Raw genomic sequence first — 11447 nt, forward strand, 5'->3', positions numbered from 1 at the left:
GAGTAGCAGGGCTGAGGGTTTTTCCCAACATTTCCTAGGCTGTGCTGTTGCTTTCTGCCTCACTCCTGCCTGAAATGTGCTACTTCAGACTTACTGTTGTCTTTTTCAGTTCTAATCTTTCCTGCTCGGTCAACTGGACAAGCTCTTGGGTCACATTTTGAGCTGAATTGTTTTTTTCTCCCATCCACAGGGTTCCTTTATAACCTGTACAAAATGGTCTTTGTGTATTTTGAGTAGTACATGTTTTTCTAATTAGGCTTTTGGCTTGAATTGCTTCACTGCCTCAGACATAGATGTTGCTTGAAACTGTTTTAGACCATGCTGACATACTTGCTTAATGTTTTGTTGCAGCATTCCCCATCTTGAATGTGTTTGCATCAATTCAGTGTTGTGAAGGGTTCTTTTATCCCAAAAAAGTATCAGCCTGCTTCCCAAACCAGACAAGAGTTTCAGGTTTTATTTTTTTTTCTAACCTAACTTCTCAATCTGCAGCTGTCTCAGTGGAGTATTCCTGCATAGTAAGTGCCGTGTTTACGGCATCTCAATAACAAAGCATGCACAGCCCCCAGACTATTATGGTGAAAATAGTTTGGTTTTCATTTACTAGAGACTCTGTGCCAGAGACTGGTAGCCATTTAGGCACACAGTTACCCCTTATCTATTGCTTTGAGAGCTGTCACTGTACAGTAGATTAAGATTTACTACTTCTGTGCAGTGAGCAGCTCATTGCCTTTGCACACACAAAGGTGTGATACAGGAGGAGAGTCATTCACCTCTGAAGGCCATGACTATGTATGTCCAGCTTTCAGAAGAGCTGTGCCTCAAGTCTACAAAGCATCATTCTTCCACCCCTGAAGTACTCAGCAACACTCCCCTCACTTTTATTGCTGACAAAGTAGGCAACACTTCAATTTAGGGTATATCAACAAGCAAAGCTTTATTGAATTGATAATCAATATTAGAAGTGTTACAGTGTGATACACAAGGCAAGGAAAAAAGCAGTGTCTGTGTTTGTTCTTAAAATCATGGGCTGAAGGTACACTACAGTAACTAGTACGTGTTTCACAGTAGTTAGTAACATTGAGGAAACTGTCTTGTTCCTTCTAGCAGGATCTCAGCAGAGCTGGAAGGCATTTTTAGCCCCCTCACTGGGCATGAACAAGGGCACCTGCACCCTGGCCATACCCAAATCCCTTGGGGCCAAAGTTCTTTGCATAACAACCTGGGAGAAAGATGAACACACAGTAGCTGAGTCTTCTGGCACGTTAATTAAGAACAGCACTGTCTAGGCTAAGCCTCTCAGCAGCTTCTCCTTAGTCACTGCAATATATTCTCATGGCAAGCAATGCTTAGAAACATTTTCTTAAGCTACATAACTAACAGGACTGAACTCAGTAGCCAGGACTGTTCAGTCTGTGTAGCTCCACCCCCATTCTACGAGAGCAATTCGCAGGTCAGTTCTGTGGCTTGGTGTACCTGTTAAGGCATTTGTTGTCATCAAACCACTGTGTGGATCAAGTTTATATCCACAGCCACTCAAGAAGGCAGAGCAGGATGCTAGCTGGCTTGTTTTCTTACTCTGATCAGGCATAGGGCAAGGCTGCTGCTGCATTTCTCAGCATATTTTACTTGATGCAGAGGTTAGCTACATCAGCAGCTTCTGTAATATCTGTTTCATTTTTTACTCTACGCCGATGATGTACAGAGCACTTCCACGTGAACATGAGCCTGAAAGTCTCTTATATCACCAATATTATTGACCATTTGTCCTTTCAAGACACTATCTTGAACTACAAACAAAGGGTCTTTGTTTTTTTTCTTACCTTTACAATAGATTTCTCCCTCTTTTTCAGTTAGGGTTGTAGATTCTAGGCTTTTTCCACACTTGGCACATCGAAAGCAGTTCTTGTGCCATGGCTAGAGAAAGAATAAAAATAAAAAGTATTAATACACAGGATGCCCAAGTTAGTTAAAAACCACATTAACTGGAGATTTCTGCATCACTTTGATTCATTAACTGGTGCAACACAAGCCAGCTGAAGTGCACCAGTAGCAGATGAGAGCATCTGCATTTCTGCAAGCAGCACACCCACCCTCCTGCTCAGAGCAGCATTCTGAAAGGTTTGGGCTTGCTGTTATCAATTCAGAGCACACCTTAGCTCTGTAGCTAGTGAGTCAAACAGCCACAGACTATCATGCAGCTTTACATGGGATTTTCAGAGACCATCCCCCTTTTGTTGAAGTACTCAGCCTCCCTCACAAGCTGCACACCTCAAGATTGTTTCCTCTTCTGGGTGGCAGTGGCTTCTGTAGTCTGCTTCAAGTCTCTAGCATGAAACAATATTAAATCTGCACCTCTGAAATCTAAGGTGATCACCCTGCATTTCAAGTGCTTTTTTTTTCAATTAAGTTGATTGATTTGACTATTTCCAGTACAAAGAAATGCAATTTTAAGGTAATTGCCCTGCAGTTGGTTCCCTGCTGGGACAGACATAACACACCTAGCTCCATTTAAAGTCCATATAGCAAGTACAAAATAGCACATGCAGTTCCTTACCTTTCCAGCTCCTATTACTTTCTCTGCTGCATAAACAGAATCTCCACACCTAGAGCATTTCTCTGTCCCTCCAAACTTCTGAGCGAACTTGGAAGGGTTTGGATTTGTGGTGGGCCGGTGAGGAGAAGGCGTGCTGAGAGAAACAGGGTATTAGTTTTCTCTACTCTTTTACTAAATGACCTCTTGCTCTGCTTAGCAACAGGAACCAGCATCCAGCACATGGTACAGAATAGAGTACTGCTGCAAAACTGGAGAAGTAAGTTACCAGCAAGGCTATCCAATTACCCTTGGTAGGGGAAAAACCAAAGCCATGACAACAAAAAGAGGAAGGCTGTGCTTTAAAGGATAAAAAGAAGCTTCTGTAAAGGCTAATTTCCTGAGGAGCCTTCCCCTTGTCAATTAACTAGAAGACCTGAAATCTATCAGGACATGGATTTTTCAGATAGTAAGCTACAAATAATTATTTTAAGTTCCTGGTAATGGAAAATAATCAAGAACCTGAATGGATCACTGAACCTGACTGGAAAGCGTACATCATATAAACATTAAGCAATAATGTGGATACTTGCATGAAGCAAGTTGTGAGATACACCTCAGCTTCTTTCCACATGCTTTGCTTTACAGCAAGAACTTCAGACTAGGAATGTTTACTATTTAAAGTGATTTCTGGTTTTGGCTACAATTAAACACAAATGGTTCTTCATTAGCTAGTTAAAAATTCATTCTGCTTGTAGCTCCAGATTCTCAGCTGTCCAAATCCATCCCTGAAAGAACCAGTTAGTTGAACGTTGCCATTTCCAGCTTATTCAGGAGAGCAATGTGAGACCACAATTAACTCTGTGAGCTCATGCAATGCCAGCAGCAGGCTCCATAATCCAATCCCCTGTGGTTCATTCAAAGAATGAGTGTGTCCTTGCTTGCACTAACTTCTGCTTCTGCTGTACTGACTCACACAGTCACCAGTGGGAGCTTTGTGCAATGCAGGTTCAATGCCCTGCATTCAACTAGACTGGGGTATTTTGCAGCATTTCTATTCCAAACATGAACATAAACAAAATCCAGCCTGAAAGACTCCTCTGAAAACAGCACTGAAGGGCAAGGGTCATGCACCCCTCGATTCAGTTCACTCACCTCTCAGGCTTGATGCCTAGTCTCTCTCCTCTGTCCATGTTCAGCGTGCCTGCCCCTTGGCCATATCCATAACCTTTTGGGCCATACTTTTTCCCATAGCAAGATTTGCAGTAAACTTCAGCATCATGGATTGCTACAGTTGTGCTGTCCAAGTTTTTCCGGCAGACCACTGGAGGTTAAAAAAACAAAACAAAACAACCAAAAAAAAAAAAAAAAAAAAAACCAAAAAAAAACACAGTTAAGGGACTATTTCCATCAGCACACATAGTAAGCCAAAAATCAAGTGAGAAGTGATGTTATGGGTTTCCCTGTCCAAAATTCTTCCCATTAGACTGTGGGACCACCAGAGATTAGAGGGAGCAAGTTGTTGTTTAAATTTGTGAATTATGCTTAGCCCCATAAAGGGCTCTCCCCTCCCACCCCTTCATGGCCATGACATTTAAAACCTGGAAAATTGCCGTGGTTTGATGAACGAGGCTGCTCAGAAACCCAGAGAGGGCAGTCAGCATTTTCCCTTGACAGATGCCATGCAGCATGAACCAAAAGCCCATCAGTACAGAATAGCCCCTGTCCTGCCCTTTTGGTCAGCGTGGGGCTGGGAAAAAAAAAAAAAAAAACAACAAACCTTCAAGGTTCCCTTCCCCCCCACCTCAATACTGCTTCAGGGCAGAGCTGGGATTGATTCACAGCTGTCACCGGAGGGGCTGTGCTTTCCTGGCATTCCTACATTGTCCTTCAGCACAATGCAAGCCCTCTACTCAAGGTTACAGTAGAAGAGAAAACTATTTCCTTCTTAAACTTCTGTATGCCAACTGGCACATTCTTTCCATCTGCAACAGCACTGTGCCCATGAAAAAGAATTTGGGGAGAAAAAAAGAAAATAAATACCCTCATGAATTTTTGTTTAAATATTTAAATGTCTTCAAAACACTGGGTGACCTTTGCTTATGGCCATCATTAGCTCCAAGGTTCTTTTCATAAGGCACTAATATCCAATAAGTAAATCAATTAAGGCATGTTTGTTAAGTCTATAGACTTTAACCCCAACACAAGTATGCACTAAGGAAAACCATGTATTCAGACACACTAGAGCCATTGTCTGACTGTAAGTTCCAGCTTTCTTTTAATAGTAACTCCCATAAAAGGCTGAAAATGAGGCAGCCAAGGCATCTAATCTTTGTTTTTTGTGACCATTGTAGAGCTCAAAGGTGCAGAGGTGTGCCGAGGCTCTTAAGCTCACAGCACACCAAGGTTAGGCAGCAGACTTAACAGCAAACTTCTTTGAAGCGCCCAGCTGTAACTACAGCCAATGTAGGCTAAACCCTAGCTCTGCCCATGTATATTAATCACCAACAAGTAGGGCAAAACAGTACCTAAAGTTTGCAGTAAGGTAAAATTTTCTGATTCAGACAGAGAGGCTGCTTGTGAAGTAGGAGCCTCTGATTCACAGGGACCTTTTGTTCCCTTCATCTAAGCAGAGGTATTTTCAGCAGAGAAAGTGATTTTCAATGCCTCACTGGGCTCGTTGGTTGGACTGGAAAATAATGCTTTGGACTCCTTTCATCTGAAATAAACCACAAGCCTCTGTGCCAAGAAAGTTTAGGCTTTTGGCTGTGCTAAGCATCAACAGCTCAGCTGTACTCGTGCGCACTGCTGTCCTGGTCTGCACAGGACTCCAGGGCAGCAGTTTGATAACTTCTTTCAGCTTCTGCCAGCCCCAGGACTACAGGGAGAAGCCCAGCTGAGCTCAGATCAGTGCAAACAAGGCTCTGCCACTGGGCTTCCTCCTTTGCATAAGCAACACTTAATCCAGGTTTCCAACCTCAAGACCCCTTAGACACCTGAGGAAAAGACTGGCAAGAGTGCAAATGGATGTTCTCTGCTCTGAGACATACATCCCACCTCCTGATATGATAAAACCTCTCCAGAAGGTAAGCTCTCCCCTCAGGACTGCTGAGCCCAGGAAGCACATGGGGAATCAGGAATCAACCCCGACACATGGACAAAATCATCTCTGGCCACTGCCACCCCCAGTGCATCACAGGTACCAGCTGAGTCTGGGACACCACCTGTGGACCAGGCCCTTGCTGCTGTGACCCTCACAGGTATGCCAGCAGAGACTGTGGAGGAGAATACTTACTGCAGAGGAAGCAGCACCGGTGGAAGCTCCTCCCGTCGCACTGCACCTCCTCAGCATGGTAGACGGTGCGGCCACAGGCACCACATTTGTTGCCACCTCCCCAGTTTGGCATGGTGGTTCTGCGTGCCCTGTCAGGGAGGAGGGGAGAAGGGGATACCTGTTAAACACAGTGTCCTGCAGCACCCTGGCCCCAGGACAGCTGAGGTTACAGGCTCCTTTAAATCAGATCTGTGAAGTTTGTGTGGCATCAGAGCACAACCCTGCAATTTCATCAACTGTTAAATAATGTGACCTTCCACTGCGTGAGAAGTTTTTGGGACAAGTTCAACTTCTCAACTCTTCAGATGCCAGACCAGACTTAAAGGCTTAGGCAGGCTCTCTATGGTTATTTGTAAAAGCAGACGAACTGGCAAGGGGAACAGAGACCACTGCTGCTGAAAAACAGAGACACAGTCTTCACAAGTCAGGTCCTCTGTCCGTGCCTGGAGATTTTGAAAGTTACATAAATTGGATATGCACAAATTACAGTTTCATGCACAAGAGCTTTACTGTACCTGGAACAAATGTCCCCCCAGATGGATATAATTTCAGTTTCTATGCTTCATTAATGCTGGGCCTCTTGTCTGGTAGAAGCAAACCAATTGTGCCAACAACGGCATTTTGTTTTACTGCAGGGCCTGTCATTTGGGATGTGGTACAAGCCAAAAGTTCACTTCACTGGAAAACCACTTATTAGGGTTGCAGGAGCCTTGTGAACTCCTTTGAGATCACACCTGCACTTCAAAGTTTAAGGGGGATTATTTTCTAGGGACTCCACCCCTGTTACACAAACTGCACCTTTCCCAGGCAGGTACAGCAACGAAATCCAACTGCTCAAGTAGCCACAGCTGATTTAAAAGGAAGTGAAACTCTCCCTCTCCTGTATTACTTGTAATAGACACTCAGAAAACTGTGGAGACAGGCATCTCACCCACTGTGTTAACCTGTAGCCTTGGGAGCAGTCTCTTACATTAAGCCAGAAGCAGTGGCTGTCCCATTTCAAGCTGATCTGCTCCCTCCTGAACTCCCCAGTCACAATCACCAGCAGGTCACACCAGCTAGAGGAAGAGCTCCTCCAGCTACACCCATTAACAGTCTGGGATTAAAGTTCCAAAGCAGAGCCCTGACCACCACCTTTGGGATTTCTGAGGCTTTCCTCCTGCCACCACCACCAGGAGCTAACACAGCTGTGTTTGCTGAAGGCTCATCTTGCTGTCAGCCCTGAACTGCCCTTGGCTTGTGCCTGCTGTTTACCGCTGGCTTGCTCTCCTGCACCTCTCACCAGCACAGAGACCAACAGCAGCCAGACAGGGTTACTGCCTCCAAAAGTTTAAACCAGCAGAGCTACTCAGCACTCATCACCCCCAGTGCTCCGTACTGACCCTCATTTCACACAGGGTTTTTGGGTGAGCACCATGGTTTGCCCACTGGAAGCCCAGAGGGCACCTCCTACCACTCTACTCCACCACGTAGAACATTCCCTCCCTGCAGTTACCACAGCAGCACTGCAGTACAGGTCAAATAAGGGAGGGAGGGAGGCTGGGAAGGAGTTTCTTGGGAGCTTCTGACTTTTCTCTGGAAAACTCACCTTCAGTTACCCTGAGAAGCTCTCCTAGGCCTAACAAGGAGAAGATACACACAATAGCATTCCCACACAAAGCCTGCTGCCTTCAGTTAACTTTGCACTCATCCCTCTGAGCCAGAAGCAGGGGACCACCAATCTCCAGTTGGCTCCCTTGCAATAGAGAGGAATTGCAAGAGCCAGACAGGAGCACTTTGCTTCAAGAGCTCCTTTCTCTTCTCTCCTTTCTCCCAACGTGTGGGACAGACCTCATTGCAGAGTGAGCCACCTCGCACCCCAGGCAAGATAGAGCAGACTCACAAATCACAGCTGAGAGCAGCAGTTTTGGCTAAGCCTGAATTACATGACCCATCTTGCTAAAACAAGCCTCCTGCCCCAGCAGCATGAGCAGCAGTTCAGCAGTTTTGGGGATGCAAGGCAGGATGTATGGTTCTCAAGTAAGACATGCTGCCAGGTAGCTGCTACAAGACCTTTGTCCAAGACAAGCAGATAGCCATTCATGGCATGTGGGAAAATAAGATTAGTTTATTAACCTAAATTGGGACACCTTGGGTACATTCCTAAGCAACAGCTTAGGAAACTTCCTCAGAGTGGCTGAGCAGTGCCTTTTGCACACTGACACCAATTACTGAGATAGCCCTTTGTTTAATACTTCCATGGGATTAGCATTATTAGTGCTCCATGCTTTAGCACTAATACCCTGACCTAGCTCATAAAATTAGTTTTATGACATTTCCCACTTTGCTTTTGTCATTCTTGGCACAACTGTACAGTCTAAAAATCAAGAATCCATTTCTTTTATCCAAGTGCTTGGCTGTGCTACTGCACAGCAGCTGACATCAATCACGGCAAACAACATCCTTAGTTAACGAGAATATATATGCTGCACAACGTTTAGGAAAAGGAATGCATGGACTGGGGAAAAAAAAAAGGAAAAAAAGGAGAAGAGATTCATTTCCACTCTGTATGCTTTCCAAAATGTAAACAGTATTTGGTACAAGAATTAGTTCTGTCTTTTCCTCTCATCACCACCATGTTCATGTTCTTTTCTGCATTTACATGAACCTACATTATTTTAATCATTTTGTTAGCAAACAGTAATTTAGTTTTCATGCACACTAGAACTGGCCACCTGAATCAGGTTTCCCCAGCTTTGCCCCAGACTTCATATGCAATACCGGGCAACACAGAGCATAGCTCCACCCTTTCTTCCCGAGAGAGACAAAATACTAGACGATCCGACAACCTAATCCAAAACTAACTCATAACTTCTGATAGGCGCTTTGGGAATTCATTAAACGAAAAACAAAAAGCAACTGAAGTCGGTACTTCAAGGTAACCGTATTCTGTTCCACTGAAGGTATTTCCATTTATCCTCCCCACGATGTTCCCATGACGGCTTGCGTGGGAAGAACGGCAATATTTCCTCAGTTACTCACCAGCAGGAGCTCCCTCCTGGCAGCGGGGTTCAGGAGGCGCCTGAGGGGCGAGGGGTGATGCCCCGGGACAGCGGCCGGGCCGCGCTGCTCCTGCTGCCCTTACGGCCCGCAGCCTCCCGCTGCCCAGGGCTGCTGCCCGGCCCCACGGGCTCACACCTCCAGCCCCGCCTCAAGCCTGCCCTGCTCCCCGGGACTCTCTGCCTAGCTCAGCAGGCCTGCGGGGAGCTCAAAAGCAGCAATTAAACATCCAGGTGATCTCACTGCCAGCACCGACGATTCCGGCTGTCGGCTGCGGCTTGGCGGCAGCTGCTTGTACCCAGCACGTCACCCTCGGGACAAGCCACGGCAGCCGCCAAGTCCTTCGCGACCCGCTTGGTAACGGCGGCTCTAACACAAGAGACCCAAAGCAGCCGCAAGACAGACTGACAAGAATTCCGGGCTATCCGGTCATCCTAGACGGTTTTTTCGGCGGCCCGTCTGGGAAGCCCGGTGCGTGGCAGCTCCATCGCTGGAGCAGCCAAGCAGCAGGAGCGGGCGAGCATCGCCCTCCGCCGCCGCTTTCCCGGCACCGGCTCGCGTCGTGCCGCTCGCCACCCCCGACCCCTGCCCAGGCCGGCCAGGCCCACCCTGCCCCGGCACTCACCGCAGAGCAACTCACTCAATCTCAGCGCGGCGCGGCCCCGCGGCGCCTTAAAGAGCCGGGGCGGAGCCATGAGGGGCCGGGCCTGCCGCTGCCACCGCGGGAGGCGGCGGGGGATGTCCCAGCTGCAGCCTCCGACCGCAGGACCCCAGCTTGGAGTTTTTCCCAGTGTTAGGATTTTGCTTGACATTCATGCGGGCTCCGTGACCGTGTTTCCCCAGAGCACGGGGAAGGGATGCTGGGCTCGGAAATAGTTTCCCAGGACGTGAGGAGTGGGCGAAGGCAGGAGCCCGTGCCCGGTTCGTGCGAGCCTCGGGGGACTCGGCACCGCAGCTCCCGCTGGACCACTGCTCCAGTGGGGGCTGATTAGGAGGGCCCTTAATAGTTTTCACAAAAGGCCAGCAATTAGGGCTGTCTACAGCATGCTGGAGAAAACTGCCCGAGGCTTCAGCTGCTTTTTATAAGTGCCCCCATCTCCCAGTTTCCCAGGGCTGTTGCACACTGGCTCTGTCGGTTTCAAGATCATGCACAGCGCTCCCTGTGTCTAGCGGGGGATGCGAGTTTATCCCCTGCTCCTTATTAATCCAACACCACATCACTTACTCGTTGCCCGCAGGAATGCCAGGCAGCACGGCATTTTCACACGCACCAGAGACAGAGCCCCAGGAATGAAGCCCAGCGGGCTTGGTGGAGGCAGCACCTACGAACCCTCCTGCACAAGCACTGCGCAGTGAGATGGGCTGTGTGCTGCCTGGGGTGAACCATCCCGGGAGCTGCTGGCACAGACAGATGGGTGACATGCAGCCTGTGCCCAAACTGCCTGTACTGTGAGATGCCTGAGAACGGTCTCCACACCAGGTCAGAAAATGAGAAGGATTACCTGTTCTCTCCCTTAAAATGTTCTTTCCGTGTACTGCAGCTTGCGTCCTGTCAGCTGCAACTTGCTGAGATTGTTTTGCTTTCCAGTTTTTAATTTTCTTTTTTATTTGTAATGAATCTTGAATGACTAGACAGTGCATTATTTCTGTGTATCTAAGAGTCTTGGTCCATAAACAAAGCCAGTGTCTGTTCCCGTGGAACAAGCTGGTGTTCCCTATGAGCAAGACCAAGAGTCTGACCTGAAGCATAAGGTCATAGCAAAAACCTTAGCTTAAGCTTTGAGGGAAGCAAGCACTAGGAGAAGCAGAAGTGTTAGCAGCTGTTCTTTCTTGAATCGGAGGTTGCAAGAAGGGAGAGGTTCTCTCAAAGTCTGGCAAGAGGCTATGAGTCAGAGTAGGCTGACTCCATTTGCTTCAACAAATTCCTGTGCTTTCTTGTCCAACCTGTCCTGCTCCCAGCCCTGCTAGAACCGCGTGTGATGATGCTAAGCTATTTGCCATGTCTCCTCGGGTAGCCTCCAGAGCTGATAGATTTTGTCTTTTGATACATTTCCTACAGACTATAAAAAATAAACAGGAGAGATCCTAATGGGAAGAGAGAAGCTTTGCAGACCTAGCAAGGTCTGACCACTCTCAAATAAAGGAAATTCTCACTGTGATTAAGGTGCCATGCTGGTATGAAATAAAACACTCCTCAGTGGTTGAGGCACTGCTGAGTGATCTAGAAGACAGTCTGACACCCACTATTTCATTTTCTCATGTTTAGTACTTAGTCAGTTTGTCATAAACAGAGTAACTATGAAGGTCAGACACAAATATATCGAGTAAATCTGTTACTATAGGAACAGTATTAAGGGATACATTACACTTGGGAATAATACCTTGGAATGAAGGAAAACAAATGAAAGAATGAAAACTTTTACCACATATTTTATTTTTTATTGTTACGAACTATTTTTATCAATAAATTTTATAATTATGTATATTTGTTATCTATAAATAATGTATTTTTTTATCTATAAATACATAGTTATTTTATTT

General features: G+C 46.6%; 1 protein-coding gene across 3 annotated transcripts; it reads right to left on the minus strand.

Moving 5' to 3' along the window:
- Positions 1 to 1145: 1145 nt before the first annotated feature.
- On the minus strand, positions 1146 to 5940 carry CSRP2 (cysteine and glycine rich protein 2). 3 transcript variants are annotated; one of them, XM_062491220.1, is made up of 5 exons: positions 5829 to 5940; positions 3689 to 3857; positions 2576 to 2690; positions 1824 to 1917; positions 1146 to 1222 (listed from the first exon to the last, which is right to left on the minus strand). In XM_062491220.1, the coding sequence occupies exons 1-5, from the start codon at positions 5938 to 5940 to the stop codon at positions 1146 to 1148; spliced, it is 567 nt and encodes a 188-aa protein (XP_062347204.1). The 3 variants fall into 3 exon arrangements, with proteins under 3 accessions (XP_062347204.1, XP_062347203.1, XP_062347202.1); XM_062491219.1 differs by having other exon boundaries at positions 1830 to 1917; positions 2558 to 2690; XM_062491218.1 differs by having other exon boundaries at positions 2558 to 2690.
- Between the last annotated feature and the right edge of the window lie 5507 nt (positions 5941 to 11447).

The sequence above is a fragment of the Cinclus cinclus genome, chromosome 4 (assembly GCF_963662255.1).
Source record: "Cinclus cinclus chromosome 4, bCinCin1.1, whole genome shotgun sequence".
Taxonomy (NCBI): domain Eukaryota; kingdom Metazoa; phylum Chordata; class Aves; order Passeriformes; family Cinclidae; genus Cinclus; species Cinclus cinclus.

What these genes read in the sequence shown, in the direction of transcription:
- CSRP2 (XM_062491218.1), bottom strand. Translation starts at nt 5,940, where the DNA reads ATGCCAAACTGGGGAGGTGGCAACAAATGTGGTGCCTGTGGCCGCACC. An exon ending in CCGGTGCTGCTTCCTCTGCA is followed by an intron (nt 3,858 to 5,828) that starts GTAAGTATTCTC and finishes TTTAACCTCCAG; the next exon opens with TGGTCTGCCGGAAAAACTTG. An exon ending in AAGTAATAGGAGCTGGAAAG is followed by an intron (nt 1,918 to 2,557) that starts GTAAGGAACTGC and finishes TTCTTTCTCTAG; the next exon opens with CCATGGCACAAGAACTGCTT.